Source organism: Apostichopus japonicus, chromosome 16 (genome assembly GCF_037975245.1).
Source record: "Apostichopus japonicus isolate 1M-3 chromosome 16, ASM3797524v1, whole genome shotgun sequence".
Lineage (NCBI taxonomy): Eukaryota > Metazoa > Echinodermata > Holothuroidea > Aspidochirotida > Stichopodidae > Apostichopus > Apostichopus japonicus.
This window is the reverse complement of record NC_092576.1, coordinates 35,292,500-35,311,319: the sequence shown is the minus strand read 5'-3', so window position 1 is coordinate 35,311,319 and position 18,820 is coordinate 35,292,500. Positions and strand designations below refer to the sequence as shown.

The window sequence follows — 18,820 nt, the reverse complement described above, 5'->3', positions numbered from 1 at the left end:
AGCTTGCTACCGGATACCGCGTTTCTCGTATACAAAATTAGCAGAAAGATTCTCTATCTTAAATTACAGACGTTTGCTGTACAATGATATTCGGAAACCAACTCCGTCACACGCTATTATCCAAATATTAAAAAAAAGGAATATGTATACTCCCAGTCTGCACGAAAGCACGTAGGATACCTTCAGTTTCATTATTACTGTACATATTTGCTAAGATAATATATGGTTTGGATCGTTTGCTCAGACTGACGCTGATGTATAATTAAAATAGACACATTGATAACTCTTGATGATAGAAACCAAAATGTGAGAAGGTGCTGTTGTAATAAATGACGTTGCTCTTTTCTATAAATTGCAGTTGTATCGTTTTCCATAAGGATAAGAAAAACTGATTACTAGTAACGAATAATCGGTATCATGTTATAGATAATACCTGCTACAGCAAGGACGATTCCAACGTCGAGTAATATGAGCAATGTGGACAGGGTTGCTTGGTACTGAACGGCCACAGGAACTGCTGCTACCAAGATATTAAGGAATATCGCAATGAGCGAAAACAGCTACAAAAAAACAAACAAAAAAACAAAGATAGGTTTAATTATTAAACCATACACCAAAGTATGCTTATTCACTTCCTTGCATGTATATATCAGTTGGGCTGCAACATAAGGTTTGTAATCAATCTGTTGCAATAGCTGAACACATTGAGTTAACTAACTGTTCATATTTTTATACAACTCCTCAAGTTATAATCACAATTTTCTTACAAGGGCATGAGTATTTTAGACGAGATACATGTCTGACTGGGTATTGTAGACATATTCTGTAATAAGCTCCGACTTTACCTGTAGATGCTGTTCAAATGGACTTTTCATAGGAGAGAACTTCACATGAAGAGACAAAAACAGAACCGAGGTACCGATGGTGAATAGCTTCGTCAAAGCGTCTTCCCAACCAAGGAGTGTAATTAACATCGTTTGCCCGACCTTCCTTCCAAGCTCCAGAATCTCCCAGAACCAGAATTGTTCTTTGTAGTTTTCGGTGAGAAATTTCAAGCAGGTTGGAATAGTTCGACATGTCGCTTGATGACCACTCAGTAGGGGTGTCATTTCGTTGGCACTCAAGCTGTTAATACAGCAGTCATCATTATTAATTTCTTTGATAACCTTCTCTTCTGGTAGTTTTCTGCAATACTTTCGCAACAGGATTAGAAGGATCAAAGGGTATGCTATTACATATAGAACGGTTGCAATGTAAGCCTCAGTTTGGTAGTGAGCAATGGATTTACAATTAATATCATAGTCAGCCCGGAGTAGTGAGATCGTAATGTTACCTTCACGGTCTACCTGAAATGTATCACAGGCACCGGGATATATTTCAAAAATAGCATCACAAGTTGGTTGGTATGTTATAAAGAGGATAAGAACTACGTAAGTAAGTAACTTGGATTTGATCTTATCTAGTTTAACCATATTTTCTGCATTAATGGTTTTCTCGCAATATTGCAGGTAAACCTTGCAGATGAAATATATCAATGCCATTACAAAAATAATTCCTATCGGGAAAATGACCACAATATTGAATCGAATAATTGGATCAAGTAACAGATCGCTATTGAGGCATTGAGGTCGGATAATAATTTTTAACAATTTTAGAGACACCAAAGAAATCAACTTTCCTACGTATCGTAATGGCCCAATCCAACTAACGACGTTTACGCTCTCGTAGAGATCGCCAACTACTTGATAAAATCCAAGGAAGATTTTCATTCGTGATGAAAGTTTATTAACAAACAGTCTTTCGTCCTTTTTTAGCGCTTTTGTATTTTTCCATATGACTAAAATGACAATTAATAAACCCGCCGAAAATGTTATTATAATCTCTGAAATAATCCACCATTTCTGTTGACAGGGAGCGCAATAATTCAACACAGAGTAAAATGTATTCTGACATTTACTACAAAGCCATCCTCTATAACCTGCCTGGCAATTACCATTGATTCCAGTCGGTGTGTGACTGTCGCTGTTTGGGCAGTTTTCGGGTCTCGGACACTTGAAGACTCGAGGTATCTTTAGATTGTACCTAGTGGTCGATGGATCGTAACTGTCATTCAATGTGAGAAGATTTGTGACGAAGCTAGAGTAGAGTGAAACGTTCATACCAGGAAAAGACCAATTCCAATAGTAACCGCGTGACAGACTTTTAAAGTCATTATTACAGTTTAAGCCTTCCGGTAAGCACAACGTACATAATCCAAATCGATCGATTCGGGTATAATTCCTTTTACAGAAACAAGCTCGGAAACCAGCATGTATAGAATGATCTGTTCCGTCTGGACAGGTTGTGCAGTCCAATGCAGAGAGACCGCTCCCTTCTTTGACAAAATTACCGTTACTGCACTTTTTACACTTCTTGCTTCCAATTTCGTCTTGAAAAAAACCACCTGACAAAAAAAGAACCAGGAATTAACTTTTACACATCATTTCAGTCCGTCCAATCATCGAGCGCTTATTTAGCATTTGATCGATTGGGTCGAAACTATCTAACAACAAGTATTAACTGAAAGCGAAATCACGTTAAATGCTACAAACCATTTGCGTCTAAATGATTAAGGAAATACAAATGTTATCACAAAACCGTCACTGTCTTTCAATATGTAAATATAATGGCGAGGAACTAACACCATGTCCTAAAGGATATGAATAGTCTAGTCTTCACCTACCTCTTGGACATTCACGGCACATTCCATATCCATTAGCAAAGAGGCCAGGAGCACATGGACGACATTTTTCTTTACTACCAAATTTCTGACACATGAATCCTTGATTTTGGAAGAACGTTTTTAGCACCTCCTTACTGGCTTTAAAAATCACCTCAGGAACAAATGTGTTATGAACGCAATACCTGCATATGTAAAGTAGTGTTACATTAAAAAAGATAAGGAAACACAAGTGACGTCAAGGTGGGAGATGAAAGAATACACGAAATGTAAGCAGACTTACCCGAAAAATTTGTTTTTACTCCATGGTAGTTGATGCAAGTTTTCACAATTCAAGAATCTAAGTAGTACAAAAATAAAATTTCCTCCTTTTAAGTTTACAGTATGTAAACAGTGTGATACGTCTTTTTTTTGTTACTGATTCAAAAATGAAAATGCTTAAAACAATGTCATCGGGAATAAATCTGTGACTTACAAAAATCAGGCTTGGTATGAATACCACATCGTTTTAGTATCTTTAAAAATACGTTATTTTTATTTGGTTCATAAAGTTTGGCGGGTTATTATTTGGTACTTATTTTTACTACTTACATCCTTGCATTACCCATACCATCTAGAGCTGAATCAGATATGTTACTGATGTTGTTCTTGTATAAGTGGCTAAAACGAAAGAGGTGAATCAATAAGCGCAAGTGGAAGTAGGTGATGGAAGAAAAACATCTTTAAATGTTATTACTTTCAAATGGTAGTAGTAATAAAACTAGACACTAAGATAGAGGCTAAAATGTAGACGACGAAAACGATGTTTTTGCAATAGGCAGCCGATTAATACTAAGATTACAGTAACTGCTGTAAATCTAAAGTTCTGTACCACAGTAAATACTGGATCTGATAAATCTGTAGCATGTGCTATTAAGTTTACAGTAAGAACTGAGGATATTTGTAATTCCGACAAATGCCAAACAACTGGATTTGTTAGTTCTTACTGTAATCATAATAACACATGCTACCGAATTATAGCACGATTTAGTTTATACCGTGGAACAGAACTGTACGATTTACCATAGTCACTGTGTTCTCTATGTGTATCGGGTGCAATAAATCGTAAGTATAATTGGCTTCAAATGAAGGTTAGTCAACGGCTTATTTAATAAACAGTTGATGTTTAATTTGTCTGTATTGAAGTACTATATTTATTCTGATACCAATACCCGTTCATTGTATCATAATATAACGTGAAGAAAATTGTTTCCTCTACTATTTATTTCTTCAGTTAATTGCCTTATGTAAACATTTAACAATTAATTCATCTATATGATGTCATGAAATTAATGTCCAAAGCATGTAAGATAAACTTCTAAAATGATCGTATGACATTTGTTTTTGTTATTTATTTGTTTACTCTTGAAGACAACATCAGTTTTGCAAAATAATAATTTTCTGCTAACGCTTTGGTGTTTTTACACATATAAAATATTCTAGCAATTCACGTTTCTTCTTTATACTTTAAATGAAATAATTGCAAACTTTTTATGTAGAAAATTTAAAATGTTATAGTATGAAAATCTAACCAGTTTTACCAATGTAATAAAAATGTTACATACACGTATGAGACTCCTCTTCCAAAACTGTTGTTCGTCAATTCCGTGATAGCATTTTCAAAAAGATATCTTTAAAAATAAAGTACTATGATCTTGGTTAGTTGCAAAAAACCATGGCAATACAAACTGTGACTTAGAGACGCATGGCATGATATTAAAATTAAAACACAAATAATTTCTTCCTTAGCTTCCTTTCCGCATGAAATTGTTTTAATGGATTACACTTTTGAAAATAAATAATTGTGGAAAGTTAACTTTAACGATATCTTAACCCTTAAATACTGCTTTTCCACTTACACATCCTCAATGGAACTACAGTTGAATGTATTTTCCCCTATATATTTTATAGAATTGCCGTTGAGGAATCTGGGCAGAAAAAATTAAGAGAAAAAAAAAACATATTTGACGGGACACTTTGCTGCCAAACCTTCATAACACTGAAATATCGTCAGGTGTTTCATGACGCGTTCTTCCACTATCCCGAAATCGAGAATGATAGGGAAAATAGCTGTATATAGAGCTCTTTTACACTTTACATAATATTCATATCAATATATATATATATAAATATATCAATATATATATATCAATATATATATATATATATATATATATATATATATAATTATACATATACACATATACATTTATATATATATATATACGCATGTAAATATATATATATATATATATATATATATATAATTGAAAATCGTAATGAGTTTGAAATTTTAGAACAGTGAAAAAACTTCCAGCCTCCACAGGGATTCAACCCGGGCCTCCCGCTTTATATGTGGGCACCATAACCACTAAGCTATGGACGCTGATTGTATGTCCAGAGGTTCGAAACCGGTAAGGAAGGTCGTTATTCCACTGTAGGCATTTTTCACCTGTATCGAACAATACTAGTTCTGTTTTTCGTGACATATTTTGCCTTACCCTAGAGAACAAACTTCATGCTAACCAACTCGAAATCATTTGTGATTCCTAAAGCCGGATCTCGAAAGAGATACTTTGAACAGACTTTATGTTAATTAAGTGATGTCATTTATAATATATACTTATATCAGGGAGTTGTTATAGAAACTCCCTGCTTATATATACAAAAAGATAAATACTAAACTAACATCTCTGTTAGGTTTGGCAGTCCAAAAAATGACGTGTTGCTTAGGAAGGTAAGGTTATTCCTCTGTAACAGCAAATATTGTAGTTTGTGATAGTTGATATTTGTTTTCCACAAACCATCTGGAATTTCTGACAGTAAATTTTGTGACAGGTCCCTGTTGAAAAGCAATAATAATTTGAAACATGTCATTTCCTTGCATGGAACGGAATACATAGACCTGTAGATGTGCTGATTAGCGATATACGACTACACTTTTCATACGATGAATCCTTACACATACAAATTCCACCCAAAACATTGCAAGTAATTCAGATGATCATGTGCTTAAATGGTTAGTTTCAAATGATTGTTAAGTTTTTGCTTCCTGAAAACTTTCCAAACATCGCATAAAAAAAAAAATACAAATTGGAGACTGTAATTAAAATTTGTGAGCGGATTTGTCATGGTCTTACAAGTAACAGTTGAGTTGTAATTCACTAAAGATGTCCGCCGGTAAGGATGTTATGCGATTCCCCGATAACGTCCTACAAATGAAGAAATGAAAGCAATCCTGGTATTGTCGTTTAAAAAAAATGAACAGTTTTACTTAGTTGATATATCCCAGTGTCATCAAATATTATAATAACAGTTATGTGAAGGTTTTTGAAATGAGAGAGAGGGGTAAGTCGTGCGGAAGGAACTGAAATTAACTGACTGAAGAAGCTGACATGAATATCGTAAGGAAATGAATTATTTTCTTCTACAAAAGGTATGAAATACACAATGGTACTCACAAATAGTGAATTGACTTTAGCCCATGGAAGTGAGCTTTGTTCAATATTTGAAATCTGTTCTTCGACATAGTTCTGTTTTGGAAAACAAATGTGTGTGGGTTGTGTTAATAAGAAATGTCGACAGGGTGATACAAGAATGTCCGCAGCGCGTTCCTTATTATAAATATAATTCCTTCCTTGCTGTGTTCTTTTTACTTTGGTAGGAGGGGCAGGGTGCACGTACACATATGGTACACGTACGAAAATCAACATACCTTCTCATTAACATCCCTGCAACGTTTAAATAATGGCTAACATCTCAAATATAGTCTGCCTGAAGTACAAATGTTATGTGTTCTTAGCTTAAATTCCGTTCCCACTCAGGCTTCGTTGAAGAACTATACATGTTTACAAAATTTGGTAAACCTCAAGAGCTAATGGATTTAACAAATACAATCATTCCAGCGCATGACTGACCTTTTCAATACCTAATGAAACACTGCAGAAAATAATGTGTACTACAGATTGCACGTGATAATTTGTTTCCTTAATTATTTGAACAAGGTTTGTATCTTTTATTCATTGTCATTCTTTATTGTTCTATTGACTTACTTAGCTATTTCAGTTACTGCGATCACTGTATTGCTTCAAGTACAGTGTATGATAAACGTTGATTATTTAAAATCGTGAACTTAAAAAAAAAATAGCTCATGTTATTATTAATCAACAATTATTCATAACGTTACGAACGCCACGTAAACGTATGCATTTTAATGTGAAAGAAAGTTGCTTACCAAACAGTTAAGTGAATAGAAATCCCTTGTAAAGATCTACTTCGTATACTTACAGATACACGATCTTTGGAGTTGCTCGGAAGAATCCAGTTGGTATTGTCGAGAGTTGATTGTTCCCTAGGTGTCTGAGAAGAGAAATAACAACTCGTCTGAACACAGTACAATAGAATACGCCATCAATGATGAAGACGTTGACAGTTGCATCAGCTCCCATTTGCTTAATTAATGACTATACTTACAAAGCTGTGAGATCAGAACAGTTGGATAACAAATCTTCGGGTAAGTACTTCAGTCCATTGTAAGAGAGATCTCTGATGTAGTAAAATAAATGAGACAAAGTGGTATAACAAAAGCAAAATAGGTCAATTTAAACGAATAAAATGTGAAATGTCTGTTTTTGGTGTTAGAATGAGATTAATAAAATCATTTGCAGGAAACAGTAGTATAACAATATCTGACACTCTGTTGTCCGTAATGGTTGGATGAAGTTTGACAAGCTACAGAAGAGGACACTTAAAAAAATAGTGGTTAGTCGTACAAGTAACACACCACAAGCTAAACTTGAAACATTTGTATAACTTACAAGGAAATAAACTCCGCATACTGTTTGTACCTAGGAATGGTAGACATATGCAAGTCTGTTTGCAGCTGTTTTCAATCAGCTGGTGTCTATCTTACAACCCTATTTATTTATTTAAAAAAATATCTTCCTCTAGTAAATGAAGGAAAATGAGATGAAGGGGTTACAAATAAACATGTTCATTGAACTTCACAGACGCATTAATCTGATAATTACTATGACAAGTATATTCAGTGTTATCTCCATATTTTAATGAATGGCTTTAATAGTGCAACGAAATGTGCAAAAAGCTATGCCACTCGCATGCTTTCAGTTTCTAAATTAGCGAAAATGTAAAATTCACTTTTCAGGCTTTCTAGAAAATGACGTCTTGTTAGAGGTGTAGATGTTAATCAATCCTATATTAGGTTTATTACATATACACATATACATACATATATATATATATATATATATATATATATATATATATATATACGCATGTAAATATATATATATATATATATATATAATTGAAAATCGTAATGAGTTTGAAATTTTAGAACAGTGAAAAAACTTCCAGCCTCCACAGGGATTCAACCCGGGCCTCCCGCTTTATATGTGGGCACCATAACCACTAAGCTATGGACGCTGATTGTATGTCCAGAGGTTCGAAACCGGTAAGGAAGGTCGTTATTCCACTGTAGGCATTTTTCACCTGTATCGAACAATACTAGTTCTGTTTTTCGTGACATATTTTGCCTTACCCTAGAGAACAAACTTCATGCTAACCAACTCGAAATCATTTGTGATTCCTAAAGCCGGATCTCGAAAGAGATACTTTGAACAGACTTTATGTTAATTAAGTGATGTCATTTATAATATATACTTATATCAGGGAGTTGTTATAGAAACTCCCTGCTTATATATACAAAAAGATAAATACTAAACTTACATCTCTGTTAGGTTTGGCAGTCCAAAAAATGACGTGTTGCTTAGGAAGGTAAGGTTATTCCTCTGTAACAGCAAATATTGTAGTTTGTGATAGTTGATATTTGTTTTCCACAAACCATCTGGAATTTCTGACAGTAAATTTTGTGACAGGTCCCTGTTGAAAAGCAATAATAATTTGAAACATGTCATTTCCTTGCATGGAACGGAATACATAGACCTGTAGATGTGCTGATTAGCGATATACGACTACACTTTTCATACGATGAATCCTTACACATACAAATTCCACCCAAAACATTGCAAGTAATTCAGATGATCATGTGCTTAAATGGTTAGTTTCAAATGATTGTTAAGTTTTTGCTTCCTGAAAACTTTCCAAACATCGCATAAAAAAAAAATAAATACAAATTGGAGACTGTAATTAAAATTTGTGAGCGGATTTGTCATGGTCTTACAAGTAACAGTTGAGTTGTAATTCACTAAAGATGTCCGCCGGTAAGGATGTTATGCGATTCCCCGATAACGTCCTACAAATGAAGAAATGAAAGCAATCCTGGTATTGTCGTTTAAAAAAAATGAACAGTTTTACTTAGTTGATATATCCCAGTGTCATCAAATATTATAATAACAGTTATGTGAAGGTTTTTGAAATGAGAGAGAGGGGTAAGTCGTGCGGAAGGAACTGAAATTAACTGACTGAAGAAGCTGACATGAATATCGTAAGGAAATGAATTATTTTCTTCTACAAAAGGTATGAAATACACAATGGTACTCACAAATAGTGAATTGACTTTAGCCCATGGAAGTGAGCTTTGTTCAATATTTGAAATCTGTTCTTCGACATAGTTCTGTTTTGGAAAACAAATGTGTGTGGGTTGTGTTAATAAGAAATGTCGACAGGGTGATACAAGAATGTCCGCAGCGCGTTCCTTATTATAAATATAATTCCTTCCTTGCTGTGTTCTTTTTACTTTGGTAGGAGGGGCAGGGTGCACGTACACATATGGTACACGTACGAAAATCAACATACCTTCTCATTAACATCCCTGCAACGTTTAAATAATGGCTAACATCTCAAATATAGTCTGCCTGAAGTACAAATGTTATGTGTTCTTAGCTTAAATTCCGTTCCCACTCAGGCTTCGTTGAAGAACTATACATGTTTACAAAATTTGGTAAACCTCAAGAGCTAATGGATTTAACAAATACAATCATTCCAGCGCATGACTGACCTTTTCAATACCTAATGAAACACTGCAGAAAATAATGTGTACTACAGATTGCACGTGATAATTTGTTTCCTTAATTATTTGAACAAGGTTTGTATCTTTTATTCATTGTCATTCTTTATTGTTCTATTGACTTACTTAGCTATTTCAGTTACTGCGATCACTGTATTGCTTCAAGTACAGTGTATGATAAACGTTGATTATTTAAAATCGTGAACTTAAAAAAAAAAATAGCTCATGTTATTATTAATCAACAATTATTCATAACGTTACGAACGCCACGTAAACGTATGCATTTTAATGTGAAAGAAAGTTGCTTACCAAACAGTTAAGTGAATAGAAATCCCTTGTAAAGATCTACTTCGTATACTTACAGATACACGATCTTTGGAGTTGCTCGGAAGAATCCAGTTGGTATTGTCGAGAGTTGATTGTTCCCTAGGTGTCTGAGAAGAGAAATAACAACTCGTCTGAACACAGTACAATAGAATACGCCATCAATGATGAAGACGTTGACAGTTGCATCAGCTCCCATTTGCTTAATTAATGACTATACTTACAAAGCTCTGAGATCAGAACAGCTGGATAACAAATCTTCGGGTAAGTACTTCAGTCCATTGTAAGAGAGATCTCTGATGTAGTAGAATAAATGAGACAAAGTGGTATAACAAAAGCAAAATTGGTCAATTTAAACGAATAAAATGTGAAATGTCTGTTTTTGGTGTTAGAATGAAATTGATAAAATCATTTACAGGAAACATTAGTATAACAATATCTGACACTCTGTTGTCCGTAATGGTTGGATGAAGTTTGACAAGCTACAGAAGAGGACACTTAAATAAAATAGTGGTTAGTCGTACAAGTAACACACTACAAGCTCAACTTGAAACATTTGTATAACTTACAAGGAATTTAACTCCGCATACTGTTTGTACCTAGGAATGGTAGACATATGCAAGTCTGTTTGCAGCTGTTTTCAATCAGCTGGTGTCTATCTTACAACCCTATTTATTTATTTAAAACAAATATCTTCCTCTAGTAAATGAAGGAAAATGAGATGAAGGGGTTACAAATAAACATGTTTATTGAACTTCACAGACGCTATAATCTGATAATTACTATGACAAGTATATTCAGTGTTATCTCCATATTTTAAAGAATGGCTTTAATAGTGCAACGAAATGTGCCAAAAGCTATGCCACTCGCATGCTTTTAGTTTTTAAATTAGCGAAAATCTAAAATTCACTTTTCAGGCTTTCTAGAAAATGACGTCTTGTTAGAGGTGTAGATGTTAATCAATCCTATATTAGGTTTATGATCATACTATGTAATAGCCTATGTATTTCTTTAAATCGTGTTAAGAGCAGAGCATCCATATATCACATCCAACAGCATACGTCTTCGAAAATTGTTCGATACAATATAGTAGTATTTTTCTTTGAGTCGATAAAAGAATCACGTTTGTTTTCATTGACTCTGGCGTTCAAAGACTGTATGCAAAATTAAATAGCCCACTCAATAATTTCCAAAGACTCATGTCTCACAGATGAAACGGATAGGTTAGAAGTTACATAGCGCTTTCATTGATCTACATATTTTACTCTTTCGCCTAAATATACTCTTGTCATAAAACCATTCGTCATCATTTGTTTTCTTAAGTGACGGAATATTAAAAGTCCATGCAATAGTAAGGTAATTATAAACTAACAAACTCTTTTGATTCTTATTGTTTCTGAAGGTCTTTCCGGACACATTGTTTATAAAATATTATGTAAGAATATGAGTAAAGAAACAATCAGTGACGACTTTCAAAGCCATTATTTTGTTTAAAAGAACCGTATATTAACTGCCTTACAAACAAGTTGTCATTTTAAAATGGCGGTTTTAAACAAATATATATTACTAATTCAACGGACACATCACATGTTTGCCTCACATGCAATACATTTTTGGTGTGTGATATTCTCATTCAAATTTCGTTGATTTGTTTTTTATTTTTTTACGAAATGTTCTTTGGTTTCCAAGATAAACACATTTGAAGTTTGGAAACGACATACATATGTGCAAATTTATGACGTGAAGTAATGCGCTCATCGAAAGTTCTTAAGTTAGATCCTTTTAGTTTAACCCCGAGTTACAATCCAACATAAATCATTTATGTACTGTGATGTTTCTCTTTGCAAAAAAGACAACAAATATTTCCAAAAATCACCTAAGGCTACAATCCTTGTCGGTGTCCTTGAAACAAAGTTTGTATGAAACAGATAACAAAATAGCAATGAAATCTCTTTACATCATAAATGTGCATAATTTATTGATGTGTATTCATAAATAAAATGAAATTTAGGAAATTCTTGTGAAATGGTCAATTGTTGTTGGGAGGTAATTGCATGATTTATAATACCATTAAGGATGATTAAGACAATATTCTTATAGGTGGTTGTAGCCCTTTCAGAGAGATAACACCAAATGATATGGCACCTTCCTCTTTAGTTACAATCAATGCACTTGATCCTCAGTTTGTAAAAGAAAAAAAAAGCAACTATAAAATAAACTTAGATTACTATTTATGTATCAGCATGACAATTGCAATGAACATGTCACATATATCACGTGCGCACGCAACACACCCTTCCTTAGTTTTGTTTGTTTTATGCTTCTTATTTTTGTTTAGATGTTCAGTAATAATTTAATATAACTCACATTTCTTGCAATTTCGTTGAAGTGATGAAAGCATCCCAATGAATATAAGTCAACTTGTTCGTCGATAAATCTCTAAAGAGAGAAATTAAAAAAGAAATATGACAGCATCACGTGAGCAATATTGTGATACGACCATAAAAACACGCATTAAATTAATTATCACTATGCTAACTAAAACATTGATATGCAAAAGAAGATGAAAAATGTTTCATATTTGCTTTCAAGATAGTAGGCAATCTTTGCTTAAAGTTTGTTATGATGATATGAAAGCATGACAAATATAATGTAAATCGGATGACAATGCTTGAATATTATGTGATAGCAGTGTGATGGTGATATTTTGTTTTCTTCTATTAAAGGATATAAACAGTGGAAGGTTTACTAGATTTGTCTGTTGATATTTGACTAAAATAAATATTAAGTGACAGTACTTTTCACAGAAATACAACCGAAAACGAAATAATATCAGCATTACATTTTAGTTACATTCCAAGGGATGTTAGTAGGGACATCGTTTAGGCTCCTATTAGAACAATCCATTTCGTAGTGATTGACTGTTTTACGACAACGGCACTTTGCAATACCACCGCAAACAGTTCCGGGATCTTTAATGGGAATAATAACAAAAATATGACTGATAACGATATATATATATATATATATATATATATATATATATATATATATATATATATATATATATATATATATATATATATATATATATATATATATATATATATATATATATATATATATATATATATATATATAAATGAAAAACGTTATGAGTTGGAAAATCAAGAACAGTGTAAAAACTTTCAGCCTCCACCGGTATATAGATATATATATATATATACATATATAAATATATATATATATATATATATATATATATGTGAATTTATATATATATATATATATATATGTGAATTTATATATATATATATATATATATATATATATATATATATATATATATATATATATATATATATATATATATATATATATATATATAAATTCATATATAAATTCATATATAAATTCATATATAAATTCATATATACAAAAAATTCCACTTCACGACCGGTTTCGTCCTTTTGGGACTCATCAGGCGAAGGTAGGAATAGAATCACGGATCTTCGTGTCATGAACCTAAGCCCTTACCACTCGACCACAGTGATTCTACTGGTGTGTTAAAGCGTATAAATTGGCTTTGAATAACTGTCATTAAGGGCGTGTTACCCAAGAATTAAGATTGTACAGAGTGCACCCCTGGCGCTTTGAATCTGACAATTTTTACACAACTTCACACAGAGTATCTATCTGTCATACCAATCTTCACACAGACTATATATCTGTCATACCACTTGCTACACATTCAATATATATATATATATATATATATATATATATATATATATATATATATATATATATATATATATATATATATATATATATATATATATATATATATATATATATATATATATATATATATATATATATATATATATATATATATATATATATATATATATATATATATATATATATATATATATATATATATATATATATATATATATATATATATATATATATATATATATATATATATTATTATGTTCTTAGGAATAGCTCAGTAGAGAAAGATTATATAACTACTTACATTCGATAGTAAAGCACATTAATTCAAGATGACTGCATCTCGTTTCGCACCACTTAGCAAACAATATATTTAAACAAGTAATGTAGAAGTTTCTGATCGTTTAATTTTACCTTCATTTCCTTTCACAATTATATCAATTCGAAGAGTGCAGAGGCAAAGCAATATGATCTTAGTATTCTGAAAGTAAAAGAAAGCAATATTCACCGAGTGTTTTCAAACTAACAATGAACAAACACACGTTAACCTTAAAAAAAAAAAGGGAAAGGGGAAGCTTTTTACAGCCCTTTTAAACTTGCAAAAGTGAAAGAAAACTAAACATTTATCCCACGATATAAAATACAGTTTTGAGCTCCCACGCAGCACTTTTGAAAAGAAAGTAAGTTGAACCTCATATACAAGCGATACATTTATTGTTTGGTGTACTGCATTGTAACGCAGTATGCATGGAAACCAATGGGAAGAAAATCTTATTATTTTAACATTTGTTACTGCCTTTATAGCATACAATACTTTATAGATTATGGAAAGAACTTGATATTATCAAGTTTGCCCTGCTTGTTGAAATGTTTACTTTGCAAGCAAACTGGTCTAAACATCTTAACACCGTACGTTAAAGCACCTTGTGCGTTTTGTCGCCGTTTTCTTACTTTTTTGGCATGTCCATCGAGACTTTACATGTATTCATCACAAAAAAAAAGCAAACTAGGATACTAGCCAAGTTTTGTTTCCTGCCAAGAGCATTAAATTGCGAGTAATTCTTCATTAAAAATAATCTTACACAGTTCCCAATCAACTACTTTAAATTCAACCAATCAGTGAAGAGCTAACATGTATAGTTATGACCCGTTGCTTAAAATAGATTCATTTACAGCACTTAAAAAAAAAGTTGCGTCAGTATCACAGCCAAACACAATGTACACAAATAACGCATGATGTTCAAGTACATATTCGTATACTGGGTTGCTTGCGACGCCAGTAAAATGAAAATGATTTACCTAATTATTCAAGACTTTCATACAATTTAAAGATTTTCTTTATGGGTGGGGTTTATTACGATCTTAACAGAAAATATATTCGAGAAAAACCATTTTCAAAGTTGCAGACTATTCGACTTAATCGCATCAGTCGATGTTAGATTTGAATAGATAAGCTAGTAATGTATGTCGTTATGGCATCCGGTGACCAGTAAGGGAGAAGAAAATAATAGAAAAAAAAGGCAAAAGCTGTTTTAAGTATATAAACTGATTACTTAGACGTTATCGATCATTTGTTCCCCAAACCTTTCACGAAGAAATAATAATCGCACGAGTACATATACTAGTCATTGTTTTTTTTTTTTTTCAAGTAAAGATAAATTTCCTTTAATTGTTCAAAATAAAGTGTCTACACATTTTTACGATAACAAATCTTTATGTGCAAGTTGTATAGATATTTCAATGTTTGCTTTTTCACAACTGGCCCAAACTACTGTTATTATAATTGTCTTATTCGGGACATTGCAGTCGTATGCAGGACACTCTCCTCACGTGGCTAATTGCGTGGTTGGCCATCAGTGATGTCATCATGTAAGAGAGCAAAGGGACCTCCAGGATGCGTTATTTTATTATATATGTGTTTGGCTTAGACAGTCTTGGAGTAAAACATAACCTAATACTGTTTTTTTTTTTCAATGACTGCGTTACAGTTTGTAATGATATGTTGACCCACCATTCACCAACACTCTCATTGACATTGATTAAAGTAAACAAATACATCCAAAAGAAATTTTCGTGAGTTTGACCTAACGTCATCAGAAAAACTACAAAACTAGGTGGCAGATTTTTCTATTATTTTTTATTCTCCATCACCAATTTGTATTGTTAGACTATAAAAATAATTGTAATACGAATACCACTTGTGGTACAGTAAATTATATTGCACGTTATGTAAACGAGGTAAGGTTACTATATATTGAGAACAACAACATTTCACATCCTTTTGGTCGATGAAAAATGTACAATGTACAAAACCGAAATAAGAGCGATATGTCTAAAACGGCCATTCCGTTTAGAAAGATGGCCAAAAATGTTCAGATTCATTCATTGTATTCCATTGCATTTTTTTGTAAGACAAAATAGTTACAATTTATCTCGTTGCAAACGGACGGACATCATGGGAGGTCATGAGACCAATATAAGTCATTTTTTTGTTAGTATTGGCTAAATTTGAATGAAAAGTGGTTACATCGTATACTAATGGACAAATCGAAAGTGCGTATGTGTTACAGATGTTTACCGGAAATGGTAACATAGGGTCATCGGTAATGGGTGAGATATTTGAAAAATAAAACTATTCAATTGTTTTGCTTGTTAACTGTCACGATGGGGGATTTTGTTATCATACCCGAAAACAATGTTTCAAAGTTATTACTATTTGTTTGCATAAACAAGCACCCAACTCCACGGTTTTTAAATCTGTGAAAGTTTGAAGTATCAGCAAGCTAAATATATGCCTCGAAGTCCCCATATAATTTGTGGTGGGTGTGAATTAGTAGGTCATTCATAGCGATAACATTTGGTAGCTGAAACATGTGCTCCAAATAAATATGTGCATGGTACAATTTCTATACTGAGAGATACTGTTCTGCTTTTTATAATAATAGCATAGGCTAATTTGTCAAATAAGATGAAACATTAGCAACAAAATTAATTAATATAAATGTATCAACATTTCTTTGCCGTATGTAACATAATCCGATAAAATACGCTGTTCAAACCGCTTATTAACTACCACAAGGCTGTCATCAATATGATTAATGAACTAAACTAGACATGATCAAAACACATGTCTTACTCTCTACTTTATACGATAATCTAACAACTATGTTATTGTCGACTTCGGAAATTACTGCACATAAAGTCCTACTTAACGAATAATATATCGTGCAACCTTTAGTATGTAATGGGTAACAGCTTTAATGTCTCAAGACATATGATCGTCATATATAAGCCTATGCCTCTTAATATTATGATAAGTCTATATTATATAAACAAGGCTTAAATACATTACTGTTATATTTTCTAAGTGATACACATTGTAACTTACGCCAAATACTTCCCCCATCGTCAAAGAAAAATGATGTAGTCTTTATATTAGTCAGATAGTCACACTGTGCGTGATGACGGATGTTGTGTGGCCTAATTAACAATGTCTGCCAACGTGGTTTGCATTACTTGATCCAATCTTTACTGAAAGTGAAACAATCTTTCTTCTTATGTTTTCTATTTACTTTTTTATATATTTTTTTCTTGGGCGGGAGGTGTGGCGTAGCGATAAGAACAAGTTTTGCACATTAAAAGTTTCGTATTACTATATGAACAAAGGGTAGTTTATTCACTTTCACCTGTATTTCGTTAATCATTCTGTTTGACCTGCCATTATATTGAAACAATGACGTAGACGGATACAATACGTACATGGATATGACCTGCTGTGCAAACAATACAATCACCCATCCGTCTGTATGATATGTGTTGTAAGATAATCGATTTAAAGATAGTCCCTTGGAACGAGAATCAACTTAACTAATTGAAAACTTACCACCTACATCACTACTGGATAAGGATGCATGCTTTTGACTATGATGTGTGAAAACATCATATCACGTGTCAATCAATAAATCAATCAGAGGACATTTATATAAAATCAACAGTAATTGTTCAAAGGCGCTAACATAGCGTGTACAACTTAACCTTGGGCATTGGTAACTTGTCACATCTACACAGCAAAGTGTGCACAATTCAATCAATCTCTCCATCACAACCACGTGTCCCCCTGGGGACTCCCCATAGGGTGCAGCCACAAACCGGGAGTTACCTCGTAAGTCCCCATTTATACACCTGGGTGAAAAGAGGTAATGGACATAAAGTGCCTTGCCCAAGGTCACAACGCAATGATCTGGCCAGGGCTCGAACCTGTAATCCTTAGATCACCAGTCCACTGCCTTAACCACTTTACCACAAATTTCTTTACCAATAATTTCTTTCATTATGTCGTGTGGCTTATATTTTCTTTCACATAGGTTCAAACCAGTAGAATATTAAACCAATTTCAACAGTCACTATGAACTAACAATACAACCCAAGTAGTGTATTATAAATTCACGACGATAATACTAACATTGTGAGCTGCATTACAGATACAAGCTGACCATGAAATTAGTTGATTCTAGGATAGTCACGTTGTATCGTTGGCCGTTTACACTGCTTATTGTGGTAATCCTTCTTTTACTGGGGTACCATCTTTCCATCATAATATTAAAATATGTATTTGGGACCATTTCATTGTTTACACATTCTGTTATCAAACAATTGTTTATTTACGTCACAATTGCCAAACGGTAATAATGTTGCATAAATTTATCTTTGGTTAATATTCAGCTAACTTCAATCTTTCTGACGATTTGGAGTCGGTTTTGACTGTCTGGAGCTCTTTAATATTTAAATTACTATAACTATATCAATGATGTTTTTAAGGGAAACTGTTATAACAAAATCTTTGAACTTATTTAACCCAAGGGATAGTTAAAACATGTCCTCAACTTTTGTATCACGAAACGTAATTACGGCTAATTTCCAATTCCATGAGTACGTAAATTAATATGCCTTCCAACAAATTCCGTCACACGTGCTACTTTAACTGCATTCTCTGATCGTTGAGTAATGTA

General features: G+C 32.8%; 1 protein-coding gene across 6 annotated transcripts in view; it reads right to left on the bottom strand.

The window, feature by feature from the left end:
• The window catches only part of LOC139982239 (uncharacterized), an 81,986-nt gene extending 63,217 nt beyond the window's left edge, over positions 1–18,769 (bottom strand). For 2 of the 6 annotated variants that reach the window (XM_071994888.1, XM_071994887.1), the window contains exons 1-20: positions 17,200–18,769; positions 14,226–14,292; positions 12,913–13,042; positions 12,438–12,509; positions 10,295–10,366; positions 10,109–10,180; positions 9,282–9,353; positions 8,961–9,032; positions 8,507–8,659; positions 7,232–7,303; positions 7,046–7,117; positions 6,220–6,291; positions 5,899–5,970; positions 5,448–5,600; positions 4,618–4,686; positions 4,324–4,389; positions 3,311–3,379; positions 3,003–3,059; positions 2,723–2,904; positions 846–2,443 (exon numbers count right to left, since the gene is read on the bottom strand). In XM_071994888.1, coding sequence (XP_071850989.1) covers positions 846–2,443; positions 2,723–2,904; positions 3,003–3,059; positions 3,311–3,379; positions 4,324–4,389; positions 4,618–4,686; positions 5,448–5,600; positions 5,899–5,970; positions 6,220–6,291; positions 7,046–7,117; positions 7,232–7,303; positions 8,507–8,659; positions 8,961–9,032; positions 9,282–9,353; positions 10,109–10,180; positions 10,295–10,366; positions 12,438–12,509; positions 12,913–13,042; positions 14,226–14,292; positions 17,200–17,217 — 3,210 coding nt within the window. In that variant the 5' untranslated portion in view covers positions 17,218–18,769. Of the gene's footprint in view, positions 1–433; positions 561–845; positions 2,444–2,722; positions 2,905–3,002; positions 3,060–3,310; positions 3,380–4,323; positions 4,390–4,617; positions 4,687–5,447; positions 5,601–5,898; positions 5,971–6,219; positions 6,292–7,045; positions 7,118–7,231; positions 7,304–8,506; positions 8,660–8,960; positions 9,033–9,281; positions 9,354–10,108; positions 10,181–10,294; positions 10,367–12,437; positions 12,510–12,912; positions 13,043–14,225; positions 14,293–17,199 lie in introns of all 6 variants that reach the window. The other 4 variants (XM_071994886.1, XM_071994885.1, XM_071994890.1 and 1 more) reach the window with 4 other exon arrangements.
• Positions 18,770–18,820: the final 51 nt, after the last annotated feature.